Here is a 21908-nt window from a genome sequence, read left to right on the forward strand (position 1 = left end):
AATTTGAAGCATGCTTTTGTGCGCTGACCAAAATATACAGTTGTGCTTTAACAATCTTTCGGACATATTGACGCTGTCACAAATCGATTTAAAATTGCAATTAAATTTATGAATATTTATATATTTTAAATTAAAAATAAAAAAACACTAAGTTAGATTTATTAATTGACTCAACAAATATTAAGAATGCATTTAGAAACAACGAAAATATCCTTTTGTTGCTGTTGAGTTGTTTGTTATGTGAATATCACACTTCACAAACTCTTAGTTACAAAATGCATTAAAAATTCATAGTACGCATTGCTAAATTAGCGAATTCAAAGCTTTGACCATTTCTATTGCCTGTTACCGTGCAACTCATGCGAATCTCTGCCAGTTTATACAAGTGGCGGCTGCAACTGCTCGCAACTGGCAAACTCGCAACTTGCAACTCGTAACTCACAACTCATGTGTAAAAGAGGACAATGGAGGCTTTAGCTTTAATAAAGCAACAAGGGGAGGCATTGCCAGACTTCATGCCACTCTGCAGTTCACACACATGCACACAGGATACTCGTCATAGTCAGGACATCATAGCCAGCGAGTCATAGACCCAAACGGCGACCACTTTTTGGGTCCGGTCCACACACACACACGCACACGTACACGCACACACACACACACACACACACGCACACACACATGCTTCACGTTTGGCTCTCACGCCGTTTGCCTGTTTTTGGCTCTTTCGCTGTTTATTTGTTTGGTTGTTTGGTTGTGTACTTGATTTTTGGGCAAAGCGGCAAATAACATTTTTGTTTGGCTTTGACGTTGTTGCAATTGCAACGGTTATTCCATTTGCTTGACAAATATACGATGACGAGAACGATGACGATGACTCTAACGTTGATGCTGATGCCGTCGATGACGATGATTATGTCGATGTCGATGTTGATGGCACAGAATGAAACGTTTAGTCCCTGTCCAGATTCACAGGATGCTCGGATTTAGGCAGGCAGAGTCCAAACTTTTAGCGAGAATTATGCGCATTTTTATTTTAGCTGCGTTGCCGAGAGGCGAGTGAGTGTGTGGCTTAAATCCCACTGCAATGCCTGGGTTAATGGCCATGTGAGTGTGTGCCTGGGTGTGTGTGAGTTTGTTTGAGCTGTGGCATTGGCAAAGGCTTTTAAGCAGCATGCAATAAACATTCAGTTGCATGCTTCTTTGCGTTCTCAAACTTCAAAGCTATGAACATAAAACCATTCGAAAAAAGCGGCCGAAATAAACGCTTTTTGAATGCCATAAGATGTGGAAAACAACACAAAACGTTGGTTTAAACTTTAAGCGATGAGAGCAGTCCTGTATCTCGGCAGGCAATTAGGGAAACTGTTAGTGATGTCAGACAAAAAATGATGTCCATTGAAAGCAGCTTAAACAGTTTATTTAGACGTTAATTACTATGCATAATACGGTTTAATTAAAGTCTTTCAAATAACTTATGACCTAGCAACTTTGCAAGTCAACACTTTGTAATTTTTTAAAATAAAGAAACATATACATACAGAAAATAGCAAATTACTTATATTAAAATTATTCCCTATTTTAGCATCAGTTTAGCTCTTTTGTTATTCATTTAAACCTCAACTTTAATTTTAACTATTATTATTCATTATGCATTTAAATCTTATAATTTTGATAAATGCAAAATGTTGACAGGTCTAACAAATATTAGAACGGCAACAGTAGAAACAACACCTGGTCTCGACTTAAGGAAATCTAATTAGTTTGTTAATTTAAATGGAATTGTGGCAGCAGCTATAAATAAATTCAATTAATGTCAACTGCATGAAGAACACACACACACACACACACAATCATACAACACACATTAGTTAAAATGACTCAATCTAATGCAACAAAAATCATTAAGCCACTTAAGAGGCCACAACTGAGTTGAGTCTGAACTTGGACACAGACTAAACGATTAGAGAGAGAGACTTTTAGTACTAACACACACATGCATGCACACCTGCTGTGCTGATGTGTGTGGTTGTTTGGGTGTGCTGCATGCTGCATGCTGCTTGTTGTTGCATATGAAAAGGCTGTCAACAAAACGACAAGTTCTGCCTGCTACTGACTGCTGATGCAGCTGCTCCAGCACTTTTGTGGCTGGCAATCAGAGCAACTGACACGGCAATTAGAGCACAACAAAAAGTTACCCATTTGATGTGGTGGTGATGTGGGAGTAAGAAGGGGGCGTGGCATTGTCGATATACCACTTTGCATATTAGTTATTGAAATCAGCTGTCAGAAAGTTGCAGGCCACACACGTTGTTGCAGCAGTGCACGAAAAACCCATTGATGATTGAATTGCCAATGCCCCACAGAGGAATAAAAGTCAAGGCAACACACACACACACACACACACATGCACACAGACACACAACAACAGCACTCACATGCACAGTCTAAAATGGCCGACGTGACCATGGCAACCTGCTGCAAAGACAGTCAGACAATCAGACAGTCAGACAGTCAGACACCTCTTGAAATGCTTCTGGGGAACGGTTGATTTGATTGCAACTTTGCTGCTAAAAGCAGTTGTTGCAAGCTCAGCTGCTACTGAAAGTTTAACAAAGCGACTCGTTGCTTTCATTGTGAGAGCAAGTCAAAAAGATGGTGCTAACCAAACCAACACAAGTGTAATTCTTGTATGTGACTTTATCTGGGAGTGTGTGTGTGTGTGTGTGTGTGTGGTGTGTGTATTTTGTTCTATTTATAATTCAATTGTAAATGCATTTCAATTACGTGCACATTAAACAAGCTGGCAACGACGAAGTTTTGTTTGGCCCCTGACAGTATTGAACAAGGGGTCAGCCTGTACAGTGCTCACCGGGTTCAACTTGACCACTTGACCATTAGCCATTAGCAGCATGGCCAGCTATCCGTTCCTTACGTTTCTTACGCTCCTTATGTCTCGTCTCGTTTTCGCTTTTGGGACAATTGGACCATTATTAAAACGCGTTGAGATGGCAAAACGCAAGTGGCAACAAAACAAAAACTCGAACTGAACTCAACTCAACTCGACTCGAACAGCAGCAGAGCAAAGAAATAACAATGCAATAGCATCAACAACAAGCAAAACAACAGCCAACACAAACAGTAATGGGCTATAAAGTTTCAAAGCGCCACCAGGTGTGTATATACTCGTACATACATTCATATGTGTACATATATTTGTGTCCAGGATTAAAATGTGTGCTTGGTAGACTTAACTAAATACGTTGTATGAGCACAGAATGCCAATTGAGCATGGCATGAAGATGGACAGAATAAAGAGACAGAATAAAGAGACATAAGCAGAAAAGTCGAACAAAATGCTACAAACTCAGAATGAAATTATTTAATATAGAACAAAATATTATTCTAAGATTCTAATTTATAAATATCCAGATACATTTTTGGTGCACTTCGAAATCATTTATCTTACAAATTCAGATAAATGTAATATAATACTTTAAATATATACTGATTTTTAGTATTTCCACATTTTGCAAGCAACTATTAACTTTCATTTTATTTGTATATTTTAAGTTTAACTCAAAACAGTTAAAAAAGAGTTGATTTACCAATGTGTATATTTATAGAGCAATAACAACTATTAAAAGCCAAACAATTTACAAAGTTTTGCCAATTTCTTCATTGAATCTCTGAGGTTTTTTTCTGTTTTCTAGGTGCAAAAGTACGTCTCAATTTATACCAAAGACGAGGCACGCTCATCTTACGATAATTCGGCCTCATAATATTATGATCTATGTATCTACAGATGAATAAGTTTACATAGCGATTCTGTAACATAACATAAAGTATTATTATTATTTTTATGAAATTTGCTTATCGACTTGACTTACTAGTGAATTTGGGCACTGTTCGTATATCCGTTTACGGGAAGCGACAAAAATAAAATTCTCCCGATTGCCAGCCGTAGTTTTAATGGGCCTTGGAGGTGATAATACCACAGGCCACCATTTCCTGATTCGCAAGAGAAGTTCCATCTTTTGGCTCCATTCCCTGTAATTGTCACGACCCGTTAAATGGGGTATTAACAAAGACCGACGATGAGCAAGCATTTCTTTCCAGTTTCGATGCGATAATCGAGAGAAAAAAATAAACTAGTAAGCTAAAAATGAATTGAAATGAATAACTAATCTATTGTTCAGGCTGACAGCTGTGGCAATGTCTTTTTGGGTCTGTCGAAAGTTTTAAACCAAAGGTTAAACGACCTTTGAGTACACTTAAGCCGAGTACCAAGTACCGAGTACTACCGTTCGAATTTGAGGTTCAGCCAAGCGTTAAGGGCTGCAACCCTTGGCAAGTTTTTTGGGCCGTAACCAGGACTCTAATGAGTACTTGTACCGGCGCATTTTACAATTAGCCAAGAGTCACCAAAGTGCAGGACACCTGTAGTTTTACTTCCAGCTCTCTCTCTCTCTCTCTCTCTCTCCCTCTTTCTCCCTTACACACACGCACACACATACAGCACACATACATCGGACATCGTCTTTGGCAATTAAGTTCCTGGCCGAGCGTTGACCACACGCCAAATGACCGCAGCCCGTTTGCTTTCATTAATTTTTGGTTGTAATCCTTGCTGAAGCTTTTCATTTCATTTTAGTTGTTGCTGTTGTTGCTGTTGTTGTTGTTGTTGTTGTTGTTGTTGTTCTTGTTGCTACTATTGTTGCTATTTTGTTGTCGTCATTGTTGTTGCTCTACGTGCGTGTGCATAGTTCGTCGCAGGCTTTTTCACACTTTGTTTCTACGTGCTGATACCCTAAAGGCTCTTGAGTTCATTAGATTTAGAAATAAGCGATTCCAAAAGAAATCACATATCTACAAGCATATTTTTCTAACATTTCTGTAAGAATTTCACTAACATACAGAGATTTTGCTCTGATATTTGGCCTGAAAACTTTATTTAATGCATTAATTTAAATTTCATGTTTTTATGGTAAAATGTTTGTAAAGACATTTTCTGAAACCAAAATTATTTAAGTTAATTAACGTAAATAAGAACTTTCGAATGCTAGAAACTTAAACGTGTCATATTTTTATAAAAAATAATTTAAAAATTCTGTTATTCACAAAATATATTATTGTTTAAAACAAATTTAATCTGAAGAAAAAGTATATTGCATAAAATATGAAGCACAAGTCTGTGAAAATATTGATATTTAATTAATGTATTTTAAAAGAATTAGTTATCTATAACAATCAATTCAATTCAGACAGTTGCTAAATTACAATTTTCCAATATTTTAATAAAGGTTAAGCTAAAGAAAAATATAAATATTATAGTCCATTCTTTCTCAGGCTCTGATCTCATATTATTATTATAATAATTAATCTCAAAATAATTGTAATAAGCTGCTTAATTTGTAGGGTATTTCTTAGTCGACTTCCTCACCACATTTCCATGCCTTTTTTTTGTGCTTTTACTGAATGACTGTTGAGTTTTTTCACAGTGGTCATGTTTTTACAACTGGGCCATGTCCAGCAGCGCCGTAGCCACGTTAATGACTTTTGTGCTGCGCCTGTCGCACGGCAAATGTTTTAAAAACTGCCTTTTCCACTGAAATTGTTGTTGCTGTTGTTGTTGTTGGTTTCCTTGTTGCTGTTGTTGTTGTTGCTGCTAGCTGGCGATTGCCGGCCGGTTAGCGCGTTTGCCTCAACCGCCCGCAGTGTTTGCCAGGACAGCGGGCAACCGACTCATTTGTACAGGTTTTTTGCCGACTACGTATGAAAAGTGCGGGGGCGTTATATGGCACGGTGGATGGACGGCGGTGGGGAAGGGGGACAAAGGGGCTGAAGGGAATTGTTAATTAAAGTATTGTCTCCTCGTTGCTGGCAAAATGAACAAGTAGACAAGGACTCGTCGTCGTAGTTGTTGCTATTGTTATTGTTGTTGTTGTTGTTGTTGTTGTCCTGGGCATGGCCCTGACTGCCCTGGCCGTCAATTGTCGAACATGGTGCTCTACAGTTCCACTTAACAGCTACAATGGGCACTTTGCCACAATGAATTCAAATGGATGCCCTGACCGGGTTGCAGATTTTTTTTTTTTTAACAAACTCCTCACCTCCCCTCCCTTCTCCCTGCGCCATCTTGCTCAATGCTGTGTCCCATGTGTGCTACATGTTGTTGTTATTGTTGTGTCGCTGCTCACACACACACACACACACACACACACAAATACACTAATGCACGTGCACATGACATGCACACAATGACAGCTGACTGTTGGCTTCCAAAAGCCCCCGAGGCGAACGAGTCAAGTACAAACAGAGAAAGCAGATGGACAGAAAGTGTGACAGAGAGAGAGAGAGGTGCTAGAGAGTGTGCAGAGTGCAGAGGCCGCTATATGGCACTTCCCGCTGGCGGGCACATTTCGCCTGACGCGTCAACCGTCGTGTTGTGATTCTTTAATGAAAGCTTTAATTTGGGTTTACCAATTAAAACTACGTGGCAAATGAAAAATACATACAAGTCACATGCATAATACAAAAGAAAAGGCCCCAACACACACACACACACACACACACTCACACTCACACTGACAGTAAAGGGAAATAAGAGGTAGGATTATATATCTAGTTGTATGTCGGGTGCACTAGACGTGTAAATTGAAGCCAAGATGCACTGGCGAACACAACGACGAGTCCTTCACTCCTATATGTATTTGGTGTGGGCGAAACCAATGAAAAATTACGACAGTGTAACTGCAAATTTCGTAAACGCTCAAGTACAGTCTGCAATAGGGATTCCTGAAAATTGTGTGAATTTTGGCAACGTTGCATTTAATGCATTTAAAAGTTAAAGCAATTAACTTAAGTGAATTTCTATTAGTTGACTTTGGTTTGCTTTAGTTACGGCCACTGAACTACAAACTGCATGTTTAAGTGTCGAGTTTGTGTAATGAACTAGTGAAGTCTTGCAACGTTGCATTAGGAAAAGTACTTGGAAAAGAAAATAAATATTGAAATGCAAACAAATATATAGCCAATGTTTTGTAATGAGATAAAAATAATAGTTGAATAGCTTAAAAAATATATGCACCTTATGAATCATCCTATTATTTAGGATTTAACAATTGTAGAATTGTAAATTTAAAAAAAGATGAATTGCAATATAGCATAATTATTCAAGACTTTTGGTATTTACCGTTTCATACGATTCACTAATTAATCCGCCCATTGAATTGTGGCAACGTCGCTCGAGCAACTCCGCCTCCGCCTCATTACAAGTCGAAACAGGTCTGAAAACATGAAACATGGAGCACACAACATGCATACAAGGAGTACAATACTCGAAGCACCGACAACATGAACTGCAGCTGACCAAACAACACCTGCCCCCGTTGCCAATGGCCGCAAGGTGACTTCCGTTTCCTTCCGCTGCTCAGCTCGAGCGCACCTTTTTTTTATACTTAATTTAGCTGTGCCATGTCCTCGTCCTCACTTCGTTTTGCCCCCCAGTGGCAGACAGTCCATCCGTGTATACGTCAGCAGCGACATTATTGCTGTTGTTGTTCGGTTGGTCGGTTGCCTCGTTGTTGTTTTTTTTTTTTTTTTGTATTGTGCTGTTGCCTGCTTGCCGGCAACGCCATTATAACGCCATTTTGTGCACTCACACTCACACTCACACTCACATACCGTTAGCAACTAATTTTTTACACATTTTTCAACTCTCCATTATCGTTTCTTCCTTTCTTTGCTCTTTACAGAACGACACGATGCGCTTGCTGTACATGTATCACGCACAGGATCCGCCTCACGGCTCGGTGCGTCCCGGCACGTTGCCCGATCCGGAACGGGCCTTTCGTCCATATCGACCCATGGTCCTGATGCAGCGTGCCCAGCTGCAGTTGCCAACGCCGCATGATGAGCGCGTCCGTGTGCTGGAGCTGCGCAATGAGGATGTCGAGTTGCCCGGCGGCGATACGCCGCTTTTTTGGTGCAAAATGTTCAAACTGGAGGATATCAATCGCAAGCACCATCTCATTCGGGTAAGAAAGGAGCAATCCCAGTCCAATGCTAAATGTTATTACTTAAATACAATGCATTATTGAGGCCAAGTGCAGTTCGTTGCATTCAGCTTTTGTCTGTCTGCCTGTCTGTCGCGAATGCCGCTCTCCTTGGCCTCAGCATAACCAAATTGAAAAATTAAAAATTTATTTATCTTTGTCTCTTCCCCAATTTTTTTCTCTCTCGCTCTCGCTCTCGCTGTCTCTTTTGCACGCGACGTTGTCTCTTGGTCTGTTCATATTCATTTGATGGGGACCAACAGTACGAGCCGATTTATGATTCATCGTCCAGTGTACACTACTTGCAGCATATTACGCTCCACGAGTGCCAGGGCTCCTCGGAGCTGGAGGAGATGGCACGCGAACAGGGCAGACAGTGTATGGGAGCCCGTTCCATACCCCTGGCATGCAATGCCATTGTTGCCTCCTGGTCGCGGGGCAGCGAGGTAAGCATCAAATTCAACTGAACTTAACTCAACTCTCCCCCACTCCACTCCACTCCACTCCACTCAATTCAACTCAACTGCACCCATCCTTATAGCTATCCCCATCCACATCCACATCCTTATCCCAATCCCCATCACCGTCAGAACCATAATCATGCAATATTAATTTAACCTTCGCAAATGCTTCCTTTCAACACAAAATATAAGTAAGCGATGGTCCAGAGTACGAAAATTGAAATACCCTTGCAGAAATCTAGCTAGGATATGATCTCGTTATTCAAGCTGTATAAATAACAATAAAGAAAATCTGCTAAAAGTATCTGAAAGTGAAAAAACTCTTTCAGAGTTTTACTTATAGAAAAGATATAAGAAATTTGCTTGATAAATTCAAATTAAAATAAACAAATTAATAAAACCGAATGATCAAATATTTCTAAATACATTTTTAATTATTAGAAAAGAAACTTAGGAATCAAAGTTTCGATACATTAAGTTTCTGAACAAAAAATCATAGAAAATTAGGGAAAAAAAATTGATCCTTAAAATTTTTAGATTTTGTGTGTTATTTCATGATTTAGCAAAGATTTATTATGCTAATCTTTTAAAAAATCTATAAAGTTGTAAACTAGCCAATACATTGAAAATTCAATTGATCCAACCAAACTTAAGTCAGACATATCTCTAAAGTTTGAATACCCAATATCTGCAAGGGCATCTCAATAAAGAAATGGCTTGTCCTTCTGCACTTTTCGGAACCTTTTTGCCATGCTTTTCATAATTTCATCACAGCAGCGCCATAATGCAGTGCCATGAGCTGTAGTTGTTGTTGCTGTAGTTGTTGCTGTTGCCGTATTTCGGGCCGCCAGGGGGCGCTTTTGTATACTGCAATGCAATGCAATTGCATGGCGACGGTTTGCGCTGCTGCTGCTGCTGCTGCTGTTACTTCTGCTGTGCATTTAAATTGCACATGACCATGGCATCAACTTCCGTCCTCCGTACACGTACATACATATATAAATACATGTACTTACACATACACAATACGAGTATATCGTATATGTATACGTATGTAAAATACAAACAACACTCCACACTCAAAAGCTTGTTTTATTTTTCGTTTTCGGTTGCTTTTGTTTCATTCGACGTCCTTTCTGTTTTGCAGGGCTTTACGTATCCCCATGAAGCGGGCTACCCGATTGAGTCGCGACAGGCCAAATATTATTTAATGGAGACCCATTATAACAATTTGAAGCCGGACTTTGCCCAATTGCATGCCAGACAAATGGCGGATAATTCTGGTTTGAAAATCTACTTTACGCACGTGCTGCGACCAAATGACGCTGGCATATTGTCAATCGGTAAGTATGGGTTGAATTCACCATAGAACATAGATATAACTCTCTCACAATGTGGGTATACATATGTGTGTGTGTGTGTGTGTGTGTGTGGTCTGACTGCAGCTGTGCGGTATGAATTTCTGTGTGTGCACATACACATATATATTTTATGCGACGGGAGTATAGCATCCATATATGCAACTCATGTCAGGGAATTTATGAGATTGCAGAGACCAAAAGCAGCACTGGGAATTGCTCAAGCTTTAGGGAACTAGGGGCAGCTAGGGGCAAAGCGAAACGGAGGAAACTCTGGAAAACTGACAACCGCCGCATTGGTGGCTAGTAAAACAAAAGCTTATGAGTTTTATGTTCTGGCTAAAGGTGTGTGTCCTGACGGCACAACAACAATGCAGCTTGTCTAGCCGTCCCAGACTTTATTCACAATTTTCAACAATAGAAAAATATATATTTTTAATTGCTTATCAAGTGTGTCCGCCATCGCTACTATCCTTTGGCCAGTAAACCAGAACAACGACAATTTGTTAAGCGATTTTTTCCAATACATTATTAATTATGAAGTGCTTGCCAGTGCACGCATACAGCAAATTAATAAATAACTAATGCATATCCATTGCATGACTATCGAAAACTTTGAGGTATTCAATTTTCCAATTAATTATTGAACTGGCATATTCCAATCCAAAGGGATGGAAATGCGTCAAATGGATAAATTCAATAACAGCAACGAGGGCCACAACATAAAGTTATTGACCAAAGTTGCAATTAAAACGGGTTTAATAAAGTTATTATTACTTCTGTAAATATGGAATCATGCAAATAGAAACGTTTAATGGTGTTTCTTATCATGCTATATGCCTATTATTTGGAATAGTATGGAAATTTTAGGAATAAAGGTGATTAGTATTTGTGAAAGTATTTTCGGATTTCTTACTACATATTATTCTGATTACAAAATAGAAAGAAATTGAAATGAACCAAGTGTTTTCTACTCTGTCTTTGCTGAGAACTATTTTTGAAAACAATTCAACAAAATATCTTAATTTATTATTTTAGTATTATGCATGTGTATTCAATTTAAAATTTAATCTCATTTAATTAAATACAATAAGTTTAAAATTTTGTCAAATTTCTTAAAAAAAATTTTAAAATTTTTTTATTGCTTAGATTTTATTAACAATAAATTATTACACAATTAATTATATAGTTTTTTCGACAACTTCTCATATAACCCACGCTTCACAAACCCTTCCAATAATATTTATGTGCTCCAACTGCTTAAGCGCTTTTTGAGTTCATATAGTATAGTTTACCGTAACCTCACTTCCATGAGCATTTTATACAACTCTGACAACACACCTGCCTATGCCAAACTGTTCCACAAATTTTCAAGTTTTCCTGCCAAATGCAAATCTATACATACATATGTATTTATATGCATATATATATATAGATGTATCTTTATATTCGTATGCCTGAGCACAGGATAACTAAAATACTAATTTCACTTTACAATTTGTTTTCTACTTCTCTTTTTTATCCTACTTTTTATTTTGACTCACCTCCTACTGCTTCATCTATTTCTTATTGTTATTGTTGCTGTTGGTATGGTTTTTGGTTGCTTCTTTTGGTTTTTGTGTTTGCTTGTGGCCACCAGGCTGAGGATAGGTGGATGAGAAGGAGAGGGAGCAGGAGGGGAAGCACACTGTGGCCGCTGTGTTGTCGTTGTCGTTGTTGTAATTGTTATTTTACTTTTGTTCATAGTCACGCAAACCAATATAACTTTGTTACAACCGCACAGAGACATGGCCAATACAGTTGGGACTGTGGGGCGGTAGCAAGCAAGGAAGTAGGAGAATAAGCCATACAGGAAGAAGGTATCATTCCAGCCCCAACCCCCAATCCCCCAAACTCCCACTGATTTTCCCTCTCCACTGGCCGCACGTTCTCGACGATGCTTTTTGAGTAGGTGTTGCCAAAACTTCCGGAGTAGCAAAAGTAGATTAATACATATTGATATGAGTACAGTGCGATTTCTAAGCGAAATAAAGAAATGAAAATGGAATTTATTCTTTTTGGGGGTCGTCGCGTCATGCAATGAGATTATGGCTTATACTCGTTGCTTCTCCCAGTTGGCAACAGTTCGAAATGCTATTGAAATATTTAATTGAAATTTAACGCATACCACAACACAACACATACAAGCACACAGCAGTCAATAAATAAAAAAATACATATATATTTCAATCTATAGATAAAATTAAAAAATAAAAATAAACGTTTGGCAACATTTTCCTGGCTCGCTACAAATTGAATTACGTTTGGTTTGGTTCGCTGTTGGAAACAAGGGGAAGGCGGTAAGGATATGCCAAAGCTTTTTCCGAGACCCACACGCATAAGTAGCTGCGAAAATACTACGCTTCCTGTACGACTCTCACTCTCCCTCTCTCTTTCTGTCTCAATCTGTCTGTTTGTCTGTCTGTGGATCTGTGTCCATCTCCTCTGTGCTGCCTCTCTCGGCCGTGTGGCAAAATTTAATTTCAATTTAATTGGTTATTGATATAGCGCCCTGGTGTATGCAATGCTGCTTTGATTAATGTTTCTGTGGCTTCACGAATTTTTATGGCACCTTGGAGAGGTTGGAGGCAGAAGGTCTGAGGCAAATGAGTCTGGGAGCCTGTTAAGCCCAATGGGATTTATAATCGAACAACTCACAGCTTATCGAAATGCTACCATTTATTTGCTTTACAAAAGCCAAAACAAAAGAAGTACTAAAACGGTGACAAAACGTTTTTTAAATTTCAGAAAAATACACATAGAAAATATATTGCTTTGTGTCTTTAATTTAAAAGCGATTATCCAATTCGTAGTTCGTTGAGCAAATTTATTAAAATATATAAAAAAATCATAAAGAGTTTTAATGATAGCAATCGAATTTATCTTTTGTATACCGATTTAAAACGCGAAATGTAACAAGCAGATTACTCAAATAAAAGTATTCCAAAACCAATTTACAAGTTTATTAGCTGATATCAAAGATTTTTTCACTAAAAATTAACTTCGCTTATTCCTGTCGCTTTCCCAACAACCTTATCGAATATAATAGCCATGGCATGATTTGCAATAAATTTATTTAAATATTATAAATCTCTTAAATTGCTGGCACATTTTTGTGTATCAAATGAATGTGTCACAGTCTGTGGGGGAAATCTTTTTCGTAATTTTAAGCATTTTATACAAATTTGCATTGCATATTTGCCCTGAATATTATTTCTATTAATTTTCATAGCCAAGCATTTTCCCCTGTTGTTGACGATAATGATCATTATGATGGTCATCATGTCGATGAAATCAATTTTCAATTACAAGCACGAATTTTAACTATGCGTTGTTGGCTTTAAAACTTTGAAATAGCTCGTCGCGTTTATCTTTTGTTGGACATTTTATAAAATGTCATGCAACGAAATCAATCAACAAGCCGAGGGGACGAGAGAGAGGGGAACATAGGAGGCGGGGAGGCTTATAAAAAGTATCTAGCAAATATTGCCAAAGCGCGTCCAGTGAGTAAAATCATCAATTTAATTCCAAATTACAATTCATGCGCGTTTATCAAAGTTTGCCAAATTAAAGCGAAAAAAGTTTTGTTTTGACCAGATGCTGGATGCTGAATTTATGGTGACTCTGAGAAAAATATATGCATAATATTTTGACTATTTACGAAGTCAAACTCTTTCAATTTCAAAAATTTCTGGAAATTTACATAATTTTATTAAAATATATATTTAGGCTTACAAAAGAAATAAGCTATTATATTTCAAAATAAAAGGATATGACTTTAATTTTTTGAGGAGAAATAAAAGCGAAATCAATTTCACATAAATTACAGTCGCTATGTATCTGTATCTATGCGTCACTCTTTCGATGCTTTTTGCCAATTTCCATTCATTAAATCAAATTCAATATTGGCCAAAGCGACGCAACGAGTGGGAGTTGATTTAAGGTTTGGAGGTTTGTTATTGGTTGCTGAGGTGGGAGGCCGAAGGGATAGTGGCTCTATTTCTATTTGATTTGGCCCAGACGACACTCTGAACACAGTGAACAATTCATAACTGCATATTTTTCAAATCGATATTTAACGCTCCCGTTCTGCATTCAACATTCAAGGTATAGTATATGCAATAAGGGGGGAGAGTAGGTTTTAGAGGGGCCTTAATTTGGCAACGCAGTTGCATTTGCCACACGCCACGTTGACAGCAACCCGATGGTTGGTTGCAACTTGCCACACGGCAATGCCAATGCAAATTGGTGACTGTATCAAAAATGGCGGCAACTTTTCTAATTATTTTAAATGGCAATTTGTGTCACACGCGCAGCTGCTGCAAAAATTCAATTAAAGTTCTTTTTTCAGTTTCTATTTTTTTTATTTTGACAATTTGATTAGCATTTTTGGACAACACAGATAACTGTAGCTATTGGCAATTGGCAATTGGCTATTGGCTATGGCTTTCATCGAATTTTCGGGAAAATCACATTTGATAAAACCAAAAATCGAAACGACATTTTAGACCATTATGTGAAGGCCTATTTACCGAATCCTAATGGCCTTCCGGGCTTACACATTGTTATCTGGGCCGACAGAGATGTGTCAATAACTCGAAACAAATTTTTGATTGATATTTGAGATAAGTAAATAAGCTTTAATTGTAATATATGCGTAGCCTAAATATGTATACGTGCTAAAATCGGAAACTCTCATTTCCGAATAACAATTACCAATCAATTTCATGGAAATATGCATAGCATATTATTTGGGGCAGTAAAACATTTTCCATCTGAATAAATTTAACTGTATTTGAATTAATTAGGCAGACATTTTTAATTGATGTAATATGTGTATCTCTAAATAAATAGGTGATATTCAAAAAACAAAATTCTTACACAAATTAACTTACATAATAATCTTTTTGTTTAGTTATTTAGCTCCTTAGCTTGTCCAATTTTAAAAAATGAAATCAATTTAAAAGATAAGAAATATAAAATACTTGAAAAGGGATTGTATAAAAAATTCAGTATAATACTTACGCTATTTTATATTTGATTCTTACTTACACAATCAAATCATTTCTATGCTATTAAAATTGCATTCCTCAGAGTACACCTGCACACACACACACACACCTGAGTGTTACGGCAATGCAATCAACTCGTATGTCATTTCCAATGTTTCCTGCAAATGTTGCTAACCGAGCATGACTAAGCCATAAATACACACACACACATGCAATACTTTTTACCATAAAAAATGGATTTTACAATAAACAAAAAACAAGAACAAGAAAACAGCCCGATCGGATTTACAATAAAAATCAATTGCCAGCTGGTCTCTCTCTCTCCCTCTCTCTCTCTCGCTGAGTAAAAGGGATTTTCCAGCAATGCCAAGTATTTTCCGCGAGTATTTTGATTGGCATACTCACAACCCTCAACAGACACTCACACACACACACACACACACATACATACACGACACCCACGCACAACAATTGAAATGCCAAACAGTGGAAAAGATATATGTATATATAGGACATGAATTTCAAATATTTTTTTAACATGTCAGACAACACGCGGCCCTAATTGCATATGAACGTGGGAAGTATTGGGATGTGCTCGTACAAGGCGGCGTATGAGCAATATTCCACAACATTTAACTAATTGGGGCAACGTTGGACACTCATACACCAAATTTAGTTAGGGCCAACACATAATTTGATTGCCAAAAAAAAACGAAGTAAACGTTAAGAGACAAAAAGATTGCAAATTGAGTAGGAAGATGAAGACTGAATCTCGTGGTTTTCGGTCTACGTTGACAGCGTTGACAAAGTTGTTAACAAACATCAAAAGCAGCAATTAAAATGTAATTACACGTTTTACGCCAAATCGAATTAAAAAATCAACGTTCAAAGCTAAAGCAAGTGAAGTGCCATAGATAGGATATGGTCTGGGTACAGGAGAGTCCCCAATGGGAGGCGGGGTAATGTTAGGTGATTGTTCATGTCGTGCTAACCAACTGAGCTTTTGATGAAGCTCACTTCGCACCACTCGAAAGCGTTAATTAAAAGCATTCTCCACACGGACTCTCACTCTGTTTCTATATGTGTTTGTGTGTGTTACCTTACAGGCATGGATCCCAACTGGCGCCACATTATACCGCCGGGACAGAAACGCGTGATATCCGAGGGCCAATGCATTGAGGATTGCACCGGCTATGCCTTCCCCGCACAGGGCATCAACATTTTTGCGGTCATGATGCGCACACATCAAATCGGCAAGGAGGTTAAACTGCGTCAGGTGAGTCAGTCCCAGTTCTCTTCCTCGTCTATTGACTATTTGCATAGAGCGCTTTGCGATGGGGAGTTAAAGCCAAATGCTAATGAGCAAACTAACTTTGCAGATACGACAAACCGAGGAGCTTCCGCCAATTGCACACGACAGCAATATAGATGTGGCCTATCAGGACTTTCGACGTTTGCCACAGTCGGTGCATTCCATGCCCGGCGATAGACTCATCGCCGAATGCATTTATGACAGTTCGTCACGAAAGGCAATTACGCTGGGTAAGTGCTACATCCAACCCAATCCCCACTTCCTCTCTGGCGAACTAAAATATAGGTGGAGTAAATAAAAAAGAAAATTGCAAGCCGCCATTGTCGTGCGCAAAAGTGCAAAAATTTCAATGGTTTGCCCGTACGGGCAAAAAGGCAAGTCGTCGTTATGACACATTTAAATCAGCCAAACGATATGCGACAGGCGGCAGTCAGTAGTAAAGTGAAGAAGGGACCAAGTGCAGAACTCGAACCAGGCACCGTCATACAGTACAAAAAAAAAGGACACGAAAGGAGCTGAAAAAGCAGCAGCAAGAGAACAGTAGATGCAGTCATGGAGGAGCTGCTGGCGACCTCATTGTAAAATACATAAACCAAGACATTGAAACATTTCACTTAGCACGAAACGGCCAGGTGTGAAGCGAGTTGGGGGACAGTCCCATTGTATTGTGGAAAGGACAAGACAAGGAGTGAATGTGCGAGGGAGGATTACTTAACTGACTGATGTGCAAGTCTCCAATAAAGTAGACAATGTGACAGGCAGATGAGAGAAACAAGGAGCATATTGATGCTCTTAAAAGGCAGCAACTAGAGATTGAAAGAGAGGAATAGACAACAAAATCAGACTTGATCACATTAATTGCAAGGTGTATACCATTCTATTGTCAGTTTAAATTAAAAGAAACAAAAAAGCGGAAAACAGATATGCTGTAATCAAATGTAAATACAGGGTATGCCGATAAATCAAAACAGTCGCTAAAAATTATATATTTACATTTACATGATATACTATATATATCAATTATTATAGAAGAGATCAGCTTTCATTGGCATTTAATTTTGAAAAAATGATATGATGAAATTATAAATTTTTCATACTACGAGTAAGGAATTAATATTGGAAGAAAAATCAACTATCTGATTATAATTATTTAAAAATCTTCTATTTTTTTCAATTAAAATCTTAATAAATGTGAAGTAGGACAATAATTTTCATAGTATTATTACAATAATAAATTCAAAAACATTATTTTCCAATATATATTAAATAATATTAAAAATAAGTAAACCAGATAATTACTAGCCTGCAATTGAAGAAATGATTAGTGAATAGAATCGAAATGCTTTGTCGATAGAAGCACATTCCAAAGATACTCACCAGATGGCCACTTGCAGTTCGGGTCAGACATTCCAAGCGAGCAGTCTTAATAGAACAGTGCAAAAAAGAGAAAAGAAATGTGAAAAGAAAGACAGAGAGAGGTAGTGAGAGGGGGAGGGGAAAGGGAGACGACACCTAACGTAAATTTGACTTTCTTGTTTGCTGCACAAATTTAACACACACACACACACACACACAATCTGCAATCTAGACTAAGTGAATGAACGCAACGGCAACAATTGAGTGCAACTCTATGGAGACACAGTTGTAATAGACAAATCTAACGACGTTGCACTAAAGGGAGGCACAGATACACAAACAAACACAGATGCAGATGGATAGAACAGATAGACAGTTATAGGAATAGACATGCAGAGCTGAGCAGTAAAACAGGCAGTCAGGCGTATGCGTCGAAAACATAAAGCTTCCCAACTCAAATAAAGCAAAGGCGATGACGATGACGACGAGGATGAATATGAGGATGAGGATGTTGATAGCAATGACGATGGCGATGCTCAATGCTCCTACTGTTGTATCCTGCGTCCTACATCTTTCAGCCGGCTTCCATCAATGTCGTCTTGCGGAATATTATTATGATGGCGCCTGCTGCTGTACTGCCAACTGCCAACGGCCGCTTAATTTTGTCTTTTGTTCATAGCCAGTGAGGCGACGAGTCATTGGGGTAGAGACTGGCGGAATGGACGGGACAACTTACCTGGCCAGCCAACCGCCAGCCAGGAAATTGTCCTGACTGGCGACGTAGACAGAGACGGTGACGACGAGAGATCCGTTGAGAATTTTTGCATTTTGTGTGTTGTCAGCCGTGCGATATTTTTCTTTTATTTCAATTTTTCTTCCCTTTTTTTTTTTTTTAATTTTTATGTTTATTTTGAGTTTTTTGTTTCCGTTACATTTCTTATGCATTTCGTTTGCTCGCTTTCCTTTACAGGTGGCCTCACAATGAAGGAAGAAAGCTGCACCGTGCTGACACTTTACTATCCACGCCAAAAGAAACTGACAACGTGTCACTCACTACCCAGCCTGCCCACAGTGTTGCATTCTCTTGGTATCGAACAACTTGCAACGTAAGTCCCCCCTCAAATTTTTATATATATATACGCACATACACACACACACACACATATATACATATATACATTTGTGTGTGTGTGTCTGTGTGCTGAAATTTACATTAAGTCCACCATACAGCCGAAAGCTATTGCAATGGCTGCCACACAATGGGAGTGAATATCGAATGGTGAGCCAAATGAAAATTGACATTTAACTAAGAAAAAACGAAAGAAATAGGAACATTAAATAAGTCAAGGCAAAATATACAGCTGAAAGACTCAAGACAGTTGACAAAATGAAATACAATATACAATCGATTAATAAATGTACAGCAAGAAATTCTTGATAAATTTGTGACCCAAATAAATTTTAAATATATCGATTATATTATCCATAATATTCCATATTATTTTAAATTATAGCACAACATTAACTAAGATTGATTGACTGCATGTTGATTTGAAAATGAGTAATTCAAAGTCTTAGTAATAATTGATATTTACAATAGACTATGCACAAAAGTTTCTATTCAAATCAATTATTTCTCAATTGAATGACTTTGAAATGTTGTTCCGAAGCTCAAAAATAAGTGAAGCATATTTTTAGGAGCTTCAACAATAGCATAAGTATTGAATTAAAGTCACTTATTTCAAGAGTAAAATATTTTATTCACAATATAGTACTTTGTCACCCACTGTGCACGGCTTCTCTGTGTGCAAAGTATACTATGCACCCACTAACGCCACTCGACATTCGGTCTTGTGTATAAGGAAATTTGGTTTATTCCTCTGTTGACTAAAGTAATTGGTGATTTAATGATGTTGTTGCATAACCAAATCACCTAACGAAGTCGCAGCCGGCACAGGCACAACTGCGGCAACTGAAGAGTCTGGCAAGACGAAGAGCGAAGAGTGGAAAATGGAGATTGGAGATTTTCGATTGGAGAGAGTAGATGTTGGACGGATTCATTAGGTATGCTCTCTCAGTTTGAAGTATTTGCCCAACAAACAATTGGAAAATGAACTGCTCCGCATTGCGTTCTAATTGTGAATGTGGAAAAATAAATTACGAGACATGGCTGAATGCAATCGGAGCGAAGGCTAACCAAAGCCACAACCTCAGAGAGATTCGTTTTATTTAGAAAATATTGATTTCTATTAACGCCAAGTGTTAAGCAAACAGACAGCAGCCAGTTTAGTTCAGGTTCATTCAGGATGCTCCACAGCTCGACAGCTCTTGACCCCTGAATAGAACTCTGACTCTGACTCTGAGTCTGCCCCGACTGCTGCCAATTCAAATGCGGTCGGGCATAATCACCTCGGGGAGAGCATAAATATTGTATTAAAGCGTTCGCTGAAAATTAGTCGAAATTAAACCTGAATACCAGTCACAAGATTCATTTTGTGCTCGTTCTGCTGTTCAATGGGCGGAGAATTGAAAGGTATTTGAGGGTTGACTGTACTCGAAGAAGGCACGCTCTATTAATCACTTCCTATTGACACAAGAGCGTCGGTCAAGTCAAAATCAAAGATAATTTTCTATGCTACGGATTTTCCTCTTCTACATCTTCCGTTGCGCAAATCAAAGTAATCGAAATAAATAGATTAAGGCATTGGGGAAAGGTACAAACGGAAACATTGCCAAGTAAATGAGTTATTAAAGAAGGGGACGAAGTATTGCTCTAAAAGGGGGACCAAAGTGTTGCTTAACATTTGCGATTTGATTGGTTTCTGTTAAGTCCATGTATAGAATGTTAATGTTAAATAAATGAACCTCAGCTTATGGCTATACAAACAGCTCAAAAATGGCAAATTGCTGATATATTTGTGGTTAATTGGGGTTAGAGGCGAGAGTTTGAAATTAGCTGATTGGAAAATCTAACTGAAATATTAGAGACGTAATTAATATTACTGAAAAGACAAATGTATAATTCTAAAACTACTTCAATATACGGACTTAAATCGAGTTGATTTTGCTTAAACTCAACACAACAATTGCATTAATAATTGCACACGTATTAGTGCACTTTGACATGGAAAGCTCTACACCACTAAGCTAAGCTTTAAGCTTCAATAAGCTTCTGTGTGTGTGTGCATCGTCTGTGAACTGCAGGCTATAGAAATACTTGACCGCAAGATATTTTTATGGCTTTTAAGTGCTCGCACATTAGATCATCTTGTGGAGAAGCCCTCTTCGATGTATATCTCGGCTACATTTCAGCGGTTTTCCTCTTCATTTCCCCAACAGAGTCACAGCAACATCATCGCCTTCATGGCACTCTCGTCCTTTATTGTTGTTCCGTTGTTGTCGTCATTGTTTGCTGTCGTTGTTGTTGTTGTTGTTGTTGTTGTTGTTGAAAGTGATTGTGAGGCCCTGCCATATACTCTGGCTTTTTGTCCTGACACGGCCATACAATGTTCACTTGACTCGTCCACACACACACCCACACTCACACACCCACACACACACACATAGAGGCAAGTTGAACTGCGTGTACCGAAAATCGACATGAATTGATAAAGTCATTTGCAATTGTCTGTCGTTATGGCTCGTTCTGGAATTTGTTTTTGTTGTTGCTTCACGCGTTTGTTGTTGTTATTGTTTGCTTTATACAATGGCATGAAGGCCTGCAGCGTTGTTGCAATCGTTGTTCTGGTTGTTGCTACTACTGTTGGTCAGTTATTATGGCTACTGCAATTTTGTAGCGCTTAATGGTTCGGTTCGGTTCGGTGCGGTTCGGTCGGTGGCCAGTGTCTGTCTCTGGCTCTGGATCTGAGCCGTAAGTGCGAATGCGATATGAGGATTAAAATTCATAATGAAAACCCAAAAACGACAGCAACAACAACAACAACAACAACAACGACAACAATGATAATAATGAAATTGCCATAGTTGTTTTGCAACTACAATACAATATGAAAGGTAGAACAGGCGGAAGGGGAAAGCGCATTGATCTAAAACTGGGGGCTGGTTTTTGGTACTAGATGGACCACAAAACCGCTTGTGCGCTTCAAGTTTAATTAAACAACGACAAAAACTAGAAAATACCACAATAGACTGAGCTCAATTCGAGGATTACAATTGTTGTAGATTTTTGAAATTTGAATAAATTCTGTTGACCAAACAATATCAACTGATTTTCAAACTGTTTATTAAATAAATAAATACGAAGCATTATCATAAGTGATTTGCAACAAAGCAAACTTGCAGGAAATTGTACT

The 21908-nt window shown here is 38.3% G+C and overlaps 1 protein-coding gene and 1 long non-coding RNA gene across 2 annotated transcripts in view; one reads left to right on the forward strand and one right to left on the reverse strand.

The window, feature by feature from the left end:
• LOC117787660 (MOXD1 homolog 2) overlaps window positions 1-21908 on the forward strand; it is a 129234-nt gene that overhangs the window by 96796 nt on the left and 10530 nt on the right. The window contains exons 4-9 of the mRNA XM_034626238.1: window positions 7758-8039; window positions 8321-8503; window positions 9666-9861; window positions 16034-16203; window positions 16307-16469; window positions 18566-18701. Of these exons, the coding sequence (XP_034482129.1) occupies window positions 7758-8039; window positions 8321-8503; window positions 9666-9861; window positions 16034-16203; window positions 16307-16469; window positions 18566-18701 (1130 nt within the window). The remainder of the gene's footprint in view (window positions 1-7757; window positions 8040-8320; window positions 8504-9665; window positions 9862-16033; window positions 16204-16306; window positions 16470-18565; window positions 18702-21908) is intronic.
• Window positions 3600-4135, reverse strand: LOC117787661. The gene is made up of 2 exons (XR_004617691.1): window positions 3891-4135; window positions 3600-3828 (listed from the first exon to the last, which is right to left on the reverse strand). It is a non-coding gene; the product is annotated as an uncharacterized LOC117787661 (long non-coding RNA).

Source organism: Drosophila innubila (assembly GCF_004354385.1).
Source record: "Drosophila innubila isolate TH190305 chromosome 3L unlocalized genomic scaffold, UK_Dinn_1.0 0_D_3L, whole genome shotgun sequence".
Lineage (NCBI taxonomy): Eukaryota > Metazoa > Arthropoda > Insecta > Diptera > Drosophilidae > Drosophila > Drosophila innubila.